The following is a 19,243-nucleotide window of genomic DNA, read 5'->3' as shown; positions in this document are numbered from 1 at the left end:
GCCGGCTGGTCCACCCGCGGCGTGGGAGCGCCAAGAGGACGGAGGGCGGCGGGTTGCAGGAGCCGGTGATGCATCCCGCCGTCTCTCCGGCTGCGGAGAAAACGGCCGAGTAACCCCGGAGCGGATCCATCCAACAACCCCCGCCCCCTTCGGCTCCGACTCTGCATTTGGATACAGTCGCCGAGCTGGAAGGGACCCTGGAGGTCATCTAGTCCAACCCCCTGCTCGCGCAGGAGACCTGTCGCAGGGATTCGAACCGCCGACCGTTCTGATCGACAAGCTCAGCCCTCTTAGCCACTGAGCCACCCAGCCGACCACCGACACACACGCTCGCCCCTCCCCCCCCCCCGCCTCGGGGGAGGCCATGCCTCGCTTCAAGATCTCCCGCAAGAAAAGGAAAAGTCCTCGCTTCCTGCCCGTCGGGGACCGCTGCAGCTTTGGGGGGCCATCGCGGCAGGGCGGTCGGACGGACACCCGTCCAGAGGTGACGCTCCGGGGCCGAGAGAATCCAGCCTGGGGCCGCCTGCCTTGAAGCTGCTCGCCCGCTTCCCGGTCCGTGGCTGGAAGACGAGACGAGACGAGCCTCCGCGACCCTCGTTCTTGGGGCTCCCTGCCTTGACCGCGGCCGTTGGCTTTCCCTCCGTCGGGGCCCCCGCCGCCGCTCGTCCAGTCCTCCCCCTCCCTCCATCCTTTCTCCTTGCTGCACCGATGTCGCCGTTTTCAGCAGCCGCTTGGAGAACGACCGAGGTCCCCGCAGTTACGGCCGCCTCCAGCCTTCCCAACCTCACCTGGATAGAGTCGGGGGTCGCCGCTGGTTTTTCCTGCTCGCCTGTCTCCTAAGCCCGTAACTACTACTTCCAGCCCTGGAGGAGTCGCATGCGCTCCTTTATCACCCTTAATCTTCCCGGCGTGTGCTTATCAAACTACTCTATGGGATTGCTCTTTTCTTCCAGTGGCTTGAATTCCGTCTAAGGCTGGAAGGAAACTTCAGGAAGTTAAAAGGATGGGAAATCCTCCTGCCTGAAACTTGGAAGGCTGCCAAGAAAAGAAAAAAAAACCTAAAACGGGGTGGCTGAGAATGTAGGATGGGAGCTTCCAAACTGTTCTCTTTGGGGATCTCCCCCTCCCCACCAACCCAAAAGTGCCCAGGTGTTTGTGGCCTTCACTGACTTTGGGTGTTGGCTCCATGGAAGCTACCAGCCAGGACTTGGACATCTGTGGCTTCGGTTCCACTTAACCAGACTTCCCACCGACCTCCCTGCCCTACTCTTCGTCCTGCCCAGCTGACCCTGGAAGCCGAAGGGGATGCAACTGGCGAAGCCCCAGCTTGCTGCCAAGGTATATCCAGTGCCAACAAAGGCATGGGGAGGACTCTGTCTTCTGCCACCGCTGACTGACCTTTGATCCCCCTGCCAAGGAGGTGGGGGGGGGGTGAAAAAAAAGCCAGCCGCCTTTCCATGTGACACGGGACCTCCCTCCTCCTGCTCCAACCTCTCACCCACGATGGAGCTGTCCGAGGTCCGTTGCTTGAGCGACAGCGACGAGTTGTACACCATCAACCAGACGCCTCCTAGCGGCAGTGCCCGCTCCCAACGCCTGCTGTGGCAGACTGCCGTGCGCCACATCACGGAGCAGCGTTTCATTCAAGAACACTGCAGTGGCAAAGCCCTCGGCCCCGAGGAGCCCTGCTGCCCCAACCACAGCCACCCTTCCCGGCGCCAGTCAGCGGGCAAGAGCCTCAGTGGCCACAACAACGGGGGCACCAAAGTCTTCCCTGAGCGCAGCAGCAGCAGTGGCGATCTGGGCTTCCTGCACCTGGATTGTGCTCCCAGCAACTCCGATTTCTTCCTGAACTGGGGCTACACATACCGGGGTGTGATCTTCCCCACGTTACGCAACTCCTTCAAGTCCCGGGACTTGGAGCGCCTCTACCAGCGCTACTTCCTGGGCCAGAGGCGGAAGTCAGAAGTGGTGGTGAACATCTTGGATGTGCTCACCAAACTGACCCTCCTGTTGCTCCACCTGACTTTGGCCTCGGCCCCCATGGACCCCCTCAAGGGCATTCTGCTGGGCTTTTTCACGGGCATCGAAGTGGTCATCTGTGCCTTAGTGGTGGTCAGAAAGGACACGACCTCTTACACCTACCTGCAGTACAGCGGTGTGGTCACCTGGGTGGCCATGGCCACCCAAATCTTGGCTGCGGGCTTGGGTTGTGGCCTCCTTGGCGATGGCATTGGCTATGTGCTCTTCACTCTCTTTGCTACCTACAGCATGCTCCCTCTGCCCCTCACCTGGGCTATTTTGGCCGGCTTGGTTACCTCCCTCCTACAGCTCCTTATGCAGACCTTCATCCCTAGACAGGTGGTGATCTCCATCAACCAGGTATTTCTTGTGGGTTCCTTCTACTTCTTCTTCTTCTCCCCTTCCCCCAGTTGGGCAAGTCGGTTCACCTCTTACTCAGGGTTAGTTGGGAGCGGTAGCAGATCCTTGCTAGGGCAAACCTAACCAGGACGCCCTCTGGCATCTCCTGCCTAAGATGTGTAGGATTCTGAGATCTTGGTCTGAAGTTATGGTAGGGAGAGGAAGAGGTTCTTCTGCAAAGCACAACAGGAAGGCTCATTCCTTTGTGATACGGATGGCGACTCCTGAAAGCAGTGTTCTTTACAAAAGCAACTGTGGTTGGTAGCACTGGTTAATCAGATGGACTTTTTAGAATAGTGTCCTTCCCAAATCTCATTTTTTCTAAGTCGATCCTTCCCAGCTATCATGGGAGTTGAAGTCCAGCACCCACAGGGAGCATCGGAATGGAGGACAAAGCCACAAAATATATCGGCGTCCCATTCTTCTTTAATGGGCAGCCAAGAAAATGTACACAAGGTCATCCCAAGTTGGGCTTCCTGTTTCTGGGCTGCCAGATCATTGCGGAGAAATATCCTATACAGATTCCCAGCTGAGCACATTATTCCCACACCACAAATGCAGCTGCTTTAATCTGGATGCCCAGATGCAGTGGGTCTCTGAGTCAACCCCATACCTTCCCCCCTCAAAATAGTCTTCAATGCCACCAAGGCCAGGAGGGGATCTGTTCATCACATCGGAGGGTCTACGGATCCAGACTTTTAGAAAAGGAGGGAGGTTGTTTTGATGTCCCCGGATAATGTCACGTAAGAGAACTCTCCTCTGAGTTCTCATTCAATGCTGCATTTGGTCCCTGTAGTATTTGATCAATTATTCAGCAGAGTTCATCAAGTGGAAGAAGAGCTGTTTTGAGAGCAGCTTTATATATACTCTACTTGTCGTGTGTGTGTGTGTGTGTGTGTGTGTGTGTGTGTGTGTACAAGCTGAGTATATATATAAGACAAGCAGAGTAGACTTTTGCATGAAAAATAAAGTCATTCTCGTTCAATTTACAGGAACTTTCCCCAGGCGCTGTGGTGTGTTTGTCGGTTCCCTTCTCACTGGCTTGTACTTCAACACCCATGTTGTTTTGCTGGGGCTGAGATTAGGCGTGATATGGGCTTGAACACATTTAGAATGTCCCAGGCTGGGACAAGTTGGGATATAGGATTTCAGCCTTCCTAACCCTCTTCTTATACTACCCAATTTTTGTTGCCTGACTGCTGTGTTTTGTTAGCTGGGATCACTGGCCATTTATTATCATTATTACTATTTGGAGTGAGATGTTGTGCAAGTACAAACGTGTGCATATTTACCGGTCGCCCGTAGGACTTTCCCATCTGTATCCCAGCTGTTTAGTTCCGATGTTTATCAAATGACAGCTTGAATGTGGTCAGGTGGCCAGAGCCATCTGCTAAATCTGTGGCTGAGGCCTCCGGGATGGTATCAATTCTCATCTGTCCGTTAAATCAGGCTAGTTAAATTCAGTGTTGTTCTCTTGTTGTTCAGGTTCTGAAACCCTATTTAATATGAATGAAATAGAGCAGTTTGGCTGATGGTCTGATTCTCAGTTGTGACTAACTTAGGGGAAATAGGAAGAGTATAATTCAGCCATTTATTTGGTCAATTGGTAATCCAGGGTTAAATTACGCTGAGTCTTTGTGGTTTGGTTTCTTGAAACTGAAAAAGAAAGGACTGGGAACTCAAAGAATACAACTATTAAAAAATTGACTTCCAGAAGGCATGGTTAATTTGTTTATTGATTTAGCTGTTTATTTTATGCAGGTGCTTATTCCAGGAAAGAAAGAATACTCAGGTTGAAAACTTCCCACAGATTATCGTCTTGGGACAGATTGAAATATAATTTGCTGCAACAATATCAGGTCCAACTGTGAGAAAGTTCTAAACCAGTTTAGAAATTGTTTTGGCCAGGAGGTTTAAAGGTCGGCCTGACACACACATTAATGGCATCCAGACAAAATCTTTCAATGGATCAGTAAATGATCTAACAGGTGCATTTTATAAGGAAGGGGAAAGCTATCGTTTCAGATTTATTTCCTCTTCCAAAACAATTCCTTCCCGAAAAGAAGTTCGCCCAGGCAGACGAGAGCAGGAGGAAAACAGAATGTTCTGGAAAAGAACAGAATATTCTGCCCTTGAAACTGTTAGATTTACACACCCCTATTGAATAACAGAGTAAGCTGGGTTAGTTTAAAATTGGATCTTTTATTTTATTGTGGTTTAATAAGTTACGTAAGTCCACTTGACCTACTTAATGTATGGCTCAACATGAATTACAAACCCAGAAGAAGAGATGAATTTTAGCAACTCAGCTTAGCAGGTCGTTAAACACAGTCCTAGTATATTTAATGGTGAGGTGGTAAGAATTCCTTACGTGTATAAACTTTGTGGCTTGAGAAATACACTGGATTCTTTTAGGAGTAAGTGAGGCTCCCAACTTTTTCAGCTGACGCATTAACCACCTAGAACAGTGATGGCCAGCCGTTTTCTCCTTGCGTGCTGAAATCGTGACCACGCAGCAGCGCATGTGTCCACACCCATAATGCAATGCGCCCTGCCCCCTGGGCATGCATGCGACACCGATGTTCCTCCCGCGCATACACACCTCGGCACCCCATTTGGGGCCTAGCAGGCCTCCTGAGACCAAAAATGGGGAGAGCTTGCGTGCATTTTGCCTTGAGACAAATTTAGGCGGCTTACTGTGGGAGAGGGAGAGGTGGAACCTGGGGGCGGAATTCAAAAAAGGATCAGCTTAAAATCCCTATGTAGTCCTTTTTAAGTCCGTTTTAATATTAATATTAAATTTTAGCATTAATATTATTTTGTTTTCTTGTGTTGCTTTCATTTGGTTGTAAGCGTAGGAGAGTGGCGATATCTGGGGGGCGGAGTTAAAAGAGAGATATGCCTGGAATCTCTACATAGGCACAAGTGGACTTAGTTTCATGCTGCCTAGGGATTCTAGGCTGCTCCCTCTTTTAGCTGCATCCCTGGGGTGAAATGCTACCGGTTAGCCCTAGCTGGTAATAAAAAAATGCTACTGGTTCGGGCGAACCGGTATTTCCGATGATCAGCTGTGACGCGTGATTTATATTAGCTAGAAAACAGGATTTCCTGCTTTCTAGATAAGCTAAATCGCATGGCATGGGGGATTCCTCCCCCCTCCTTCGCTGTTCTACTTATATTTGCAGGCATGCTTGGTAGCAGGCTCCGCCCACCTGCCCGGACGCCACCGCATCTGTTTTTTACACTCTGCACATGTGCGGAACCTCAAAACTAAGCCTTTAGCTGAAGTCTTCAATTAGTCTCATCAGTGAGTGACATCCAGTATTACATGGTGGGCACGTGCTGGCTTTGGTAAGGCCTCACACCCTCTGGACCAAATTTTGGAGATATTGAAAGACAACTGTGGAGAGATGGGGGGAGACACAGAGACAGACAGAAAGACAGAGACAGAAAGAGAGAGAGAGAGAGAGAGACAGAGACAGAAAGAAAGAAAGACAGAGAAACAGAAAGAGACACACACAGAGAGAGATACAGACAGACAGAGAGGGGGAGTCACAGAGACAGACAGAAAGACAGAGACAGGGAGACAGACAGACAGACAGAAAGAAAGAAAGACAGAGAAACAGAGAGAGAGACACACAGAGAGAGATACAGACAGATAGAGAGGGAGAGACACAAACAGACAGAAAGACAGAGACAGAAAGAAAGAAAGAAAGAAAGAAAGAAAGAAAGAAAGAAAGAAAGAAAGAAAGAAAGAAAGACAGAGAAAAAGACAGAGAAAAAGACAGAGAGAGAGAGACAGACAGAAAGAAAGACAGAGAGACAGACAGACAGACAGACAGACAGACAGACAGACAGACAGACAGAGATCTGTGTGACAACTCTTGTCAATAGGAGAGATTAATCCAGTCCAAATAAGCTGCAAGGGAAGATCTTTAAGAACAGGGGTCTCCAACCTTGGCAACTTTAAGACCTGTGCACTTCAACAGGTCCTTGAGGTCCACAGGTCTTAAAGTCACCAAGGTTGGAGACCCCTGTTTTAGAAAGTACCTTCTAAGACTGCATGATGTGTTATGCCCTCCCTGTCATGTCTCCCTCATTTTTTTCTCTTCCCCTGTCCGAGCTTTTTCAAAAGGCTCTCTAAAACTGGCTTAAAGTCCTGAAACATTTTAATCTTCCTAGTTTATTGCAGCCACATTGTGTCTTGAGCCCAGGGAACGTACAGCTCTCAGTCATTTTGCTTGTTGGTTGAATGAGTTTTATCTCTGTTCTGTTCCGCTGCTGGGTTTTCAGAGCGATACTGTGATCGGATTGTGATTTGACTAGATTTCTGTATATATATATATATATATATATATATATATGGGAAACTTGGGGATGGGATGGGAAATAAGTGGCAAACAGAAATCAGTCATCTGTATCAGGAATTGGCTACGAAACCTATGGTTGTGGCCCCTCAGCAGAGTTCGCAGCAGATTCGGAGAGTGAGGAGGTTGGGGAGGAACATGGGCCAGTCCTGGAGTCTGGGGAAGGCTCTGATGAGGGCTCTGTGTCGGGGGCAGAGAGGGGGCCAGGGCTGTCTGACAGTTATCACCTGCCTTCAGAGTCAGGCATCAGTGGGACAGAAGAACAGCTGGAACCTGTTCCCAGTAAGGCCACAGGTGGACGATGAATGGCCCCTCTCAGAGGAAATAAAAGAGGAGTGAAAGGGGAGTGGAGTTTGCAGGAGACAATTAGTTCGCTTAATTGGTTTGTGACTCTCTGAGACTCCTTGCCAAGTTTTGCAGATATCGGCCTGTCAGCTCTCCAAGCCAGATAAGGTCTGTGACTGTAAATCCTCCCTCGAAACACTTTGCTGGATGTGAATGAGCAGAATTCACAGCAAATTAATAAAGGTTTTTTTTTGCCAGGACAAGGAGTTTGTTTCATGCTCTTGGGAAGCCTCGGTTAGAACACCTATTTTCAGGTTGGAGACAAAGAACATTCCTATTTGCAAACACTGCATATGCCAGGTTTCCCTTAAAGTAGGTAACCAGTTTTGTAGAAATGCATGCATTTTTGTCATTGAAAGCTAAAGGAAATAAAAAAAATATCTGGCAGAATTAGAAGACCATGCAACGTCCATTTCCTTCTTGGCAGGGATGGCATTCTTTAGGGCAAGCCTGGGAAACTTGAAGAGGGAAAGAGACCGAATTAAGGAATTAAAAATCTTTGTGGGCTGCAGGTTAAGACTTGGCACATCTGTCACCTGTTTGGTGGGTAGCAGAATGGGGACAGGAGTGAAGATATGGGTGGTGGCAATGAGGCCTAGAAGTCTTTTGGGGGATGGCAGTGGTGTCAGTGAATTGATTGACTTCCTGCATAGGTTATGCAAGGTTGCTTGGTGGGACATGTATTGGACAGACCAGATTGAGTCCAACAACGAATTCTTCAACAATTTCATGGATGATGAAAGGAAAGCCTCTTCTAGGATGAGCAACTAAGATGATCAAAGGCCTGGAGACTAAAGCAGATGAAGAACAGTTGAAAGATTTGGGCTTGGCTAGTCTGGAGCAAAAAAGGACTTTGGGGGAGGGGGGGGCAGACATGATAGCCATATTCCCATATTTGAGGGGCTGCCACAAAGACAAGGAGGTCAATTTATTTTCCAAAGAGGGCAGGACAAGAAAAATGGTTGGAAACTAATCAAAGAGAGAAGCAACTGGAATTAAGGAGACACTTCTTAGGACAATTAACCAGTGGAACAGCTTGCTTTCAAAATTTGTGGGCGCTTCATCACTGGAGGTTTTTAAGAAGAAGCCAGTTCTCTGAAATTTTATAGACTAAAGTCTCCTGCTGAAGCAGGGGCTGGACTAGAAAACCTCCAAAGTCGCTTTCTCCTCTTATATTTCTAATATTCCTATTCTATTCTATTCTATTCTATTCTATTCTATTCTAGAGGTGGTATTCAGCCAGTTCGGACAATTCATTCAAACCGGTAGTGGAAATCACGGGTGGGGACGTCCACCCGCCCTAGTACTCTTATTTTATTCTGTTCTGTTCTGTTCTCCATCCCATCCCGTCCCGTCCCGTCCCATGTGGATGTCATCAGTGTGTCTAGGTTACGAAAGGATGAAAAGATGAAAAGGCTCAATTAATCAATGAAGATCTACGGATATTCTCAATCATCCAGGTCATAGTTTCCCCAAAGTTGTTTTTCCCAAAGGCAACTGCACTTTCTTGGGGTGTTTTTTTTTTTCTCCTCGTTGAAAATGTTTTGCTTCTCATCCAAGACGCTGAACTGAAGAATGGACGATGAAGTGAAACATTTTCAAAGGAAAAGAAGAATCAAGTTCGTCCAGTTGCCTTTGGGAAAAAGCACCTTTGAGTTCACCAACGACGCCCCTCTTTTTCTGGTTACTGCTTCAACATCCTCTTCCTTGTGATGTATGAGCAATCCACATCTATCTTCCCTTGTGGTCCATAAAGGTGGTCAGTTGTGGTCAGGTGTCAAATGACCAGTCACAAGAGTGGATAAATTAAAGAGGATACATCAGGCTTCCTCAATCTGGTGCTTTGAAAGGTGTGTTGGAGCCCAAAGGCTGCATTGCCATTTTTTATGCGCTGCAGTGATTAGAGGGAATTTTGTCACTTTGATATACTTCCATTCTGGAATTGTCGTGGAACGATTATCCATCTGCCTAACCTTGGTCTACTAAAGAGTAGCTGGGCTCATCAACATGCTGGCCTGGATTGAAGTTTGAATTAGGAAATTGCATTCAACATATTACGTGAGCCTAACCATTACAGTAAACTAGCCATCATATGTAGCAAAGAATTGTTGTTGTTGTTGTTGTTGTTAAAAGGTCTTCCCAGCTTTTTTGCCTGGCTTTCTTATGCTAGAAATATTATAAATAGATTTTCTCCCTTATAATGGAGAATCACACACATCTGTTCCTGTGTGTGTCTGTTTTGACACACACAGACCTGGCAGCAGAGTTGGACAGTGAGGAGGTTAGGGAGGAACAGGGACCAGTCCTGGGGGTTGAGGAACGCTCAGACGAGGGCTCTGAGTTGGAGGCGGAGAGGGAGTTAAACAGCAGTGAGGCAGAAGAACAGCTGGAGCCTGTTCCCAGTATGCGCATGCACAGAGCGGCCAGAAGACAAGAACAACTAAGAAAGCAGGGTCGACTTGAAAGTAAAGCCACACCTTGGAGGTGATTGGCCCCTCCCATAGGAAACAAAAGAGGAACAAACGGGGAGTGGGTTTTTGCAGGAAACAATTCATTCATTTTAGTCTGGACAGGTCTGTTTGGGATTAGAAAAGACTCTGCGCTACGTTTTGCTTTGCCCTGTGTTTGGAAACTAGTCATCTGGTAGCGCTCTAAATGAGATGAGGTGCGTGTGGATAAACATTCCTCTGAAAGACTGTTTGCTAAAGCCTTGCTGACTGTGAATGAAAGGAATCCTCAGTTGTGTAAATAAAAGAGGTTTTGTCGGGACCAAGATTTTGCTTCTTGCTTTCTGAGGAAGCCAGGGTCAGTACAGGGTCTGTATTTCATGGAGTAGATCTAATTGTATGGTTCCTAGGAGTCAAAAATGACGATGTCTATATACATGCCTATAAACGCACGCACGCACACACACACACACACGACACAAACCGTACAAGTTAATATATAAACTATTCCAAAGAGACTGTCAGTTCAGGCTACAAAGCGGTGCCCTAATGTACTACCAACATTGTAGGACTAGGACAGGGGTGTCCAAACTTGGGAACTTTAAGACTTGTGGACTTCAACTCCCAGAATTCCCCAGCCAGCATGGCTGGCTGGGGAATTCTGGGAGTTGAAGTCCACAAGTCTTAAAGTTCCCAAGTTTGGACACCCCTGGACTAGGACTAGAAGACAGCGATATTGACCAATGTAGGAGCCGTGGTGGTCCTGTGGTTAGAATGCAGTATTGCAGGCTAACTTTGCATCCCACAGCCTGGAGTTTGATCCTGGCCGGCTCAAAGTTGACTCAACTTTCTATCCTTCCAAGGTGGGTCAAATGAGGACCCAGATCGTTGGGGAGAATACGCTGACAATATAAACCACCCAGAGAATATTGTAAAGCGCTATGGAGTGGTATATAAATTGCTATGGCCACTGGTGCCAAGTGATGGTTACATCCGGTAGAAGGAATATGAAAAGCAAGAGAAGTACCAGGGCCTGAAGGGGGAATTAAAGATGGTGTGGAAAATAAAGGCCAACATGATCCCAGTGGTGGTAGGAAAACTAGAGGGCTGTGACCTCTAGGGTGGAAACTAATCAAGGAGAGAAGCAACTTAGAACTAAGGAGAAATTTCCTGACAGTGAGAACAATTAATCAGTGCAACAACTTGCCTCCAGTGCTTGTGAATGCCCCAACACTGGACATTTTTAAGAAGAGATTGGATAAGCATTTGTCTGAAGATAAATGCTTATCCAATCTCCATTCTCTTTCCTTCTTCCCTTCACTCTATTCTATTCCTATTCCTATTCCTATTCCTATTCTATTCTATTCTATTCTATTCTATTCTATTCTATTCCATTCCATTCCATTCCATTCCATTCTACTCTACTTCCATATTCTATTCTATTCATTCTATTCATTCTATTCCTATTCTATTCCATTCCATTCACTCTACTTCCATATTCTATTCTATTCTATTCTATTCTATTCTATTCTATTCTATTCTATTCTATTCCATTCTGAAGAGCTTCAAGCCAATCTACACATTTTTTAATAGAACAGCTTTGGATTTTTTTTCATGGGTGGGAGAGTGGCTCTAGCAGATTCCAGGAATGATGTCAGAACTCTCTCTGTCCAGACAAATACAGTGCTAGAACAGCTAAGATACTGTGCCGAACCCTCAAAGTCCCAGGCCCCGCGATTGAGGAAGGTACAGACCACCCAGAAGGGTGAGAAGGGAAAATTTTTAAACATCTCAAGGTGATTTTAGATTCCTGGTGACCAGTATACTGTATATCTTGTTAATTGCAAGATTGGTCGATGGAGCAAGAGATTTCAGCTTGAGCATCCTCTCCTGAGAGTTTCCACGAGGCTGTATTTTCAGGCTACAGCCTTGTCGCTCAAAGTCGTCATCTCTTTGGAATCGTTCATAGATTGACTTGTATGGTTTGCATCCTAACTTTCTGCCCATCTGTCAGAGCCATGGGGGGGGGAGAGGAACCCGACTTAAGTTGTTGTCCAAAGCATCTGGATCGCCCTACAATGAATTAGACTCAGCAACCGATTGGAAGCCAGCGCAGATGGTGCAGGCCGCACAACTGCAGAGTGATATTTGCCAGGGGGCCTGCCCATATTAATCAATGTCCACTCTCAACCAGTTAAATTTTACAAATGATCATCCGAGGCCGTCTCGCACGGAGCAGATTTTGCAATAAATCTCACTGAGATGTCTCCAGATCAAGAGTGATGAATTCAGAGTGAGCGCCGACTTCTTGGTTACCACATGGGTAACTAAGCTCCAGCAATTTTCGATCTCCGAAGACTGAATGGAACAAGGAAGCTTCTGTTTGGCAAAGGGGAAGGAAAGACCGTTTGAGGAAGATACAGGAAAATATCATGTTAAGGTTAAGAGTCTGGGCTTGTCGGCTGGAAAGCCGGCAGCCCAGGTTCGAGACCCGAGTGCCATGCGATGGGGTGAGCTCCCATCCTCACCTCAGCTCCTGCCAACAACCTGGCAATTCGAAAGCATGCAAATGTGGGTAGATAAATAGGTACCACTTTGGTGGGAAGGTAACAGTGCTCCATGACATCATGCTGGCTGCATGACTGTGGAAATGTCTTCGGACAGTGCTGGCTCAATGGCCTTGAGACAGAGATTAGCAACATCCCATCTTTCTGTCTGTCTGTCTGTCTGTCTGTCTTTCTTTCTTTCTTTCTTTCTTCCTTCCTTTCTTTCTTTCTTTATCTATCTATCATCTATCTATCTATCTATCTATCTATCTATCTATCTATCTATCTGCATCTATATCTATCTATGTATGTGTCTGTCTGTCTCTGTCTCTGTCTCTGTCTCTGTCTCTGTCTCTGTCTCTCTCTCTCTCTCTCTCTCACACACACACACACACACACTCATTTGAATCTGCAGGGAGATTTCCATGAGTTGAGGTCTTTATCTGTTTGGAGTAAAATCTCTTCCACTAATGGAGACCAATGAATAGTTTCCTTTTCTTTCTTTCTTTTTTGCCAATTCCTTCTTGGAAGTCCAGAGCCTTCCTCAGACAGCTCTAAAGGAGGAGAAGGAAGGCAAATATAACAGGGGGGAAATGTCTATTTGGCCTCCAGAAAACCCCTTCACCATTTTAAGGAATATCATGAATACTAATCTGAAATATACTATTTCTATTTATTTAACATAGGGCACAGCTGACCCCAAGAGATACGCAATTGGCCTAAATTTAGATGACACTAATCATGGATAGTATGATTAATGTTCACTGCAGCTGTATCTGGGAAATAGCTCCTTACCTGCACAAAGATGTCATAGAATACAAGATATTATGAGTTCACAGAGCCACATTTATCCATCCTCTCTCTCATATCCAAACTGAAGAACACCATAAATACTATTAATATTCTTCAGCTCACCCACCCCTATGAAATTTTGTCACTGGTGCTGCTACACTTGGTGCAGCAACTGAGGTCACCCTAAGTCTTCACGTCAATGTTGATTCTGCAAAATGATTGTGTGTTTGTCTGTGTGTTTCTCTTGTGTGTAGTTTTCTGGGCAGCAATAGAAGAAGTGATTTGTTTGTCCTTCAGCAGGAGACTTTCCAATCTCTTCCTCTAGCCTACAGGTTCTGGGACTTCCAAGTAGGCACCTATCCAAATAGGTCTCCTTCTTAGCTTCCAAAGACAGAGGAAGTCAGTGAGATGCTGCCACTTGCTAAGTCCTGAAAATAAATTCTTTTTTTTTTTTTTTCAAAAAGTTTTATTGGTTTTTTTAAAAACATTTATGTGGAAAAGGGGTAGGTGGAATTACAAATTTTGGCAGTTGCAAATGTGGCAGACGCCCCCTCCCTCCAAACTCCTAGGTTACATCAAAATATCAAATCTTAATACATAATCATAAAAAGTCAGCATCTTAATTCTAGAAAAAATAATTTTCAATCAATTTATATAATTATAATATATAGTCTAGTTATAAATTCATATTTACTTTCGGTCTGTTTATAACATTGTGATTTCCTTATTTATTTTTGTGATCTGAGTTTTCTTGGTGTTGCCCCTTCACCCCCCGCTGGCAGAGCTCCGGCCCCTCCCGTGTCCTGTATGACCGTTGTAGTATCTTCTGTTTTTTCTAGGTTGGCTTTGTTTTTTTCCATAAAGGCCTGTGCCTCTATGGGTGTATTAATTCTGATTCTTGTCTCCTCCCAGAATATTAGCATACCTTCAGGCATCAACCATCTAAACCACACCCCCTTCTGGTATAATTTATTCGCCAATTGCGAATAATTTTTCCTTTTTTCCCTAATTTTTTTGGGAATCTGCTTTAGAATGGTTATCTCCCTATCACAGTATGTCAATGTTTGCCCCCTTTGCACACCCAGTATTTCATCTCTTGTGGTTTTCCTAAGAAATTTAATGTGAACCTCTCTGGGTACATTATGTGTTCTGGCATATGCTGAATTCACTCTATAAGCTAGGTCTATCTCCCAATCCATCTGTTGTTTATCTTTGTGTATGTATTCAGCTAAAATATTAGTCATAATGTCCCTTATGTTTTCCCCATCTGCTTCTATTACATTTTGAAATCTAAGGTAAAAGGACATTCTCTCAAACTCTATTTTCATTTGTTGGATGTCAAGTTCTTTGTTCCCCTTCTGTAAAGCCTCTACCCCCCCCCCTCGCCTCCGCCACCCCACCCTCCACAAGGTCCAGTCTCTGTGAGTTCTTAGAAATTTGGGCTTGGTTCTGTTTAATTTCATCTTTCATTTCCCTTAACTGTTTCTTAATTTCCTCCTGGCCCTGTAGAATTTGTTGAAGCATTTGTTGAAAGTCTATCTCTGTGGTCTTGGGTTGCATCAGTTCTGTTATCTTTGACTGTGTAGCTGGGCTAGACGTTGCAGACGTTGGGGCAGAAGTAGCAAATCCAGGCTTTCCAGGAGGTGGTCTTTTTGGAGGCATGGTTTTTAAAGCAATGAAGTCTGTCAAAATAGAGACTGGGCAGCTGGAGAAGTAGAGCAGGCAGGCGAATCCAGAAGGCAGAGGATCCAAACAGATGGGGATTTCTTTAGTCAGTCTAGCAGTAGATGAAAGTTTTTTCCCCAAAGAGTTCAAAGAAGAACAATCCACAAAAGATTCCTCTGGGTGGTTCGGAGACAAAGACCGGAAGCCTGAATTTTAGAGGTGGAGTCAGGTTTCACAGTTCATGAAGACAACGGAAGTGTGCCATCTTGCCCTGCCAGCTTTGGGCTCAGAGGCATAATAAAGTTTTAAAAATTCAAAAAGTTCTCAGTTCACCCATAGATTCTGGAGCTAAGTCCGATGAAAGTCACTTTTATAAGGGTGAGGCATCATTAGTTGGCTCTCCCCCCTCCTCCTTCCCCTGAGGGCGAAAGCAAAATTTTCTCAAGCCGCTTGTCCAAGGGAGGGGGGGAAATCCCCCTCCCTCTAGCCGCACCTCTGGCAAAAGTCCGAAAGTTTAACTTTTTTTTCTTAAAAAGATGCTGGAGGGTCCATAAATTTAAGATAGAGGGAATGGAGAAGGGCAGCCTCTCACCACATTGCCGCTGCTTCGTTCAATAGCGCGTTCTCCGATCGGCATGGGGCGAGGCGCGCGCACACGGGCGCCCTCCGATACTGCTCCCCGGTGCCTAGAACGAAGCGGAGGAGCCCCCGCCAGCCGCCGACGACGCCAGGACCCTCCGCGAGCCGTTCCCTCGGCAGGACACCTCTCCGGGGCGTCCTGTGCCCCCCCAAAAGCGGGGGAAGCCCACCGGGAGAGCGGGAGCAGGCAAAGGCTTGCCTGTCGCCGTAGCCGCCGGAACCGGAAGTCCTGAAAATAAATTCTGTTGAACACAGTAGGGAGTTTCATTTGAGGAAGGGCCGTGCAGTATATATTTCATCTCTCTTTTATGAAGGGATTAAAAATGTTATTTATACATTTCTCAAGCAGCACTACTTTGAACTGATTTAGACCAGCCTTCTTAAGATTCGCAAGGTTAACCTTCCATTAAATCCAAATTGGGCTGTTGAATCCTGGAACCCAATCAGGGAAACAAGTTAATAAATAGGACGTTGATAACATCGGGTGACTTTTTAAAAAAATGCACATTGAATTTCATAACCAAGTTTGAATTTATGGACAGATCAACAAATTCAAGCAAAAAGATTGGAAATATGCTTTGATCCAGAGAGTTCTCAATACTGAGAATTTGCAAAACAACATGGCCCAAAATAGAAGATCTAAACTTTCTTCCCAATGTTAGAAAGATAAGGAGTGTCAGATCTATTCTACAGTTCTACAGTTATGTTTGCAACTGATAGCTGGCCAGGGACTCAGGAGCTGTCCCCAATTTGGGTGCTGAAATTTTATCTCCTGTACTTTTAAGGTATGTTTGCATTGCAGCATTTTCATTTGGCGCCCTCTAGTGTTTTTTATTCTTATTTTTGTATTAATACCACTTAGAATTCTATTTTTGAATCATTGGTCTTTGATTAAATCTTTTTACCATTAATCCGAAGAGTAGATGCCTCCCAGAAGGTTAATTTCATTTCAGATCAAACCTTTCCAGGAACAAACCTGACCTTCAAAATTCACAGGGGAGACCAATATGAGAATTATGGCGTAAGGGGTGGAGGTAGAAGGCTATTTCTCAGAATATTACTAAATAAAAGAATGGACTGTATTTATGCATGAATGTCTTGCTTGGATGACTTTCCCCAGTGCGGTAGCATATACATTTTCTGTGGATAAAGAAAACACCAACATTATGTCTATTACAAGTGTTCCTATCATTTTAAAAATGTAGGTTTTTTTCCAACAATTGCTTTATCAATATTGGGACCTAGGCATTGGAAATGTTATTTTCTGATTTTATATCGCCTGTCCTTATTCTCGTCTGAGAACATCAACAAAGAAAACAGAAATATGGGATATTGATTGAGACGTATCATGAAGAATGTTTGGAAGGGATTTTTTTTTTTAAGAGAGAGCTGCTTCTTCTAATATTTTGTGAGCCCTTTGGCTACACACACACACACACACACAAAATTGCATCAATCCTCTACAACCACTTTTAAAGAATTTGCTAGGTTTGAAGCTATAGACCTCCTTACACAATCTAGACAAGTAATTGAGGACAGCTGAAAAACTAGTGGAGTTTTAGGGAAGGGTAGCGCGCATAGACCAAACTGCCTATGGTCTGACTTGAAACCTTGCTGTTACGTATTCACTGTTGGGCAATTTGATTTCTTATAATTTGTATAGTGGTGTACTGCCTAACTTTCATAGGAGTCGTCTGTGTAATTTGAGTCTTGATAGCCCTAAAAATTCATTTAACCAAGCATCGAATCATCCTCTCAAAAATCCCTGAACGGTTTTTTTTCCATTGTAGCTGCATTAGGAAGACCAAGCTTGATAGGGTCCCAGTTATAGAAGCTAAACCAAGCTGAGTTTTAACAGAATAAGAGAGTTGGAAGGACCTTGGAGGTCTTCTAGTTGAACCTCCTGCTCAAGCAGGAGATCCTGTACCATTCCAGACAAGTGGCTGTTTAATCTCTTCTTAAAAACCTCCAGTGATGAAGCATCCACAACTTCTGAAGGCAAGCCGTTCCAATGGTTAATTGTTCTCACTGTTAGGAAATTTCTCCTTAGCTCTAGGTTGATTAGTTTCCACCCATTGCTGCTTCTCCTGCCTTCTCTTCCTTGTGGCCAGCCCCTTAAATACTGGAATACTGCTATCATGTCACCCCTAGTCTTTCTTTTTTCTAGACTAGCCATACCCAAATCCTGCAACTGTTCTTCATATGTTTTCTATTCTACCTTCCTCCGTTTCCAATTAAACACATTACAAGAAAGGTACCATGCAGTTCCCCTTTGTAATGGGCAATCAGACTCCTCAGAAATGCAGGGGGGAATTTCTCCTTATCACAACTCGGTGACTCAGTTCTCCCCAGATTCTCTACCCACAAATGGCATGATGTGTGTTCTGACCTAGACTACACTTAGTCCCCAAAACTCTCTTTTTATTTCAACAGCTGTGAATTATGTTCATTCACAGCCCTTAATGAGTCGCAAATAGTTTGTAAAAAGTCTGCCAGAAGTCTGCCAAAGTCTTTCAGGATAAGGCTGATAAGTACCTACCATTATTTCCCTTGAAATGCTGCCAAGGACCTAATTGGAAATTAGCTTTGCAAGGCCACAGGGAGCACAGACTCAAAAGGGAGCTTCAGAGTTTAAACCAACCAGAACGAACAAAGTTACTTCCTGCAAAGGCTCACATGCCTTTGCTGCTCCTTTATGTCTTATGGGAGGGGCCAATCATCTCCAAGCCTTACTCCTGAGTCGTACCTTTTGTCTTAACTGTTCTTGCCTTCTGGCAGCTCTGTGCATGCGCGCATAGGGAACAGGCTCCCCCCGTTCCTTTGTCTCGCTGATGTCCAACTCCGGAGGCTCTGGAGGCAGCACATAACTCCCCAATGGCCCTGGCCCCCTCTCTGCCTCTGACACAGAGCCCTCATCAGAGCCTTCCCCAGACTCCAGGACTGGCCCAGGTTCCTCCCCAACCTCCTCACTGTCTGACTCCGCTGCCAGATCCGCAGGCCTCCGGCGGACCACAACAATGGGCAATTCTGCAAAGTTATTTGGTATCTGCTTCGAGCAAATTGCCTAAAGGCTGAAGGATTTATTCCCCCCCCCCTGTTCTGAGTAAGTCCCCCTTTTTCACGTAGGCAAGAATGGTTGAATTTTTCTTTCTGACAAATCCGATGGACTTCATGAAGGGAATGATATTTATATCAGGGGCCACCCCGTCTAGATCAAAATTAGCTAACATTTGTATGGGCTGGCTTGTGACTCAGCATTAATTGAAGATTTTTCTTGGGGAAAAACAAAGCACATTTCTCAGACAGCTGGTGGTGCTTTATCATGCAAGGACTATAGAGCTTAAAATCACAAAACGCCTTTGGGTTATTTTTCTTCTTCTTTGTGTTGCAGTCTTAAGGAGAAAATGGTGATAACTTGCAACCAACTACATCTCTGCCTAGCAATAGCACTTACTTAGACTTATATACCACCTCGGGTGGTTTACAGGGTTAGCGTATTGCCCCCAACAATCTGGGTCCTCATTTTACTGAAGGATAGGTAGTTGAGTCAACCTTGAACTGGTCAGGATTACTGCAGACCGTGGGCTGAGTTAGCCTGCAGTACTGCATTCTAACAATTGTGCCACTGAATACTAACCACAGAAAAACTGTAAAGCAATGGGATCATAGGATCAGTTACTGTTTCTCTCCCCCCCTCTCTCAGATTCTTTTATTGCTTTTATTCCTTTAAATTGTTTTTTTTTTAATTTTAGAATTGTAAGCTGCCCAGGGTCACTTGGTTAAGTTGGGCAGGGAAAGAAAGAAAGGAAGGAAGGAAGGAAGGAAGGAAGGAAGGAAGGAAGGAAGGAAGGAAAAGGGAGAGCGAAAGAAAGGTAGAGAACGAGGGGAAAGAAGGAAGAAAAAGAGAAAAAGAAAGGAAGGAAAGAAAGAAAGAGGGGAGAATTGAAGGAAAGAAGGAAAAGAGAGAGACAAAGAAAGAAAGAAAGAAAGAGAAAGGAAGGAAGGAAAAGGGAGAGAGAGA

At 45.4% G+C, this 19,243-nt stretch overlaps 1 protein-coding gene across 3 annotated transcripts in view; it reads left to right on the top strand.

Annotated features, from left to right (window-relative positions):
* The first annotated feature begins 290 nt into the window (after positions 1-290).
* The window catches only part of ADCY8 (adenylate cyclase 8), a 149,413-nt gene continuing 130,460 nt past the window's right edge, over positions 291-19,243 (top strand). Inside the window, exon 1 of one of the 3 annotated variants that reach the window (XM_081949855.1) lies at positions 291-2,382. In XM_081949855.1, coding sequence (XP_081805981.1) covers positions 1,504-2,382 — 879 coding nt within the window. In that variant the 5' untranslated portion in view covers positions 291-1,503. The remainder of the gene's footprint in view (positions 2,383-19,243) is intronic. The other 2 variants (XM_081949854.1, XM_081949856.1) reach the window with 2 other exon arrangements.

Source organism: Natrix helvetica, assembly GCF_964273705.1.
Source record: "Natrix helvetica genome assembly, chromosome: 4".
Taxonomy (NCBI): domain Eukaryota; kingdom Metazoa; phylum Chordata; class Lepidosauria; order Squamata; family Natricidae; genus Natrix; species Natrix helvetica.
Note: the sequence above shows the minus strand (reverse complement) of the source record. Positions and strands in the feature narration are given on the sequence as shown.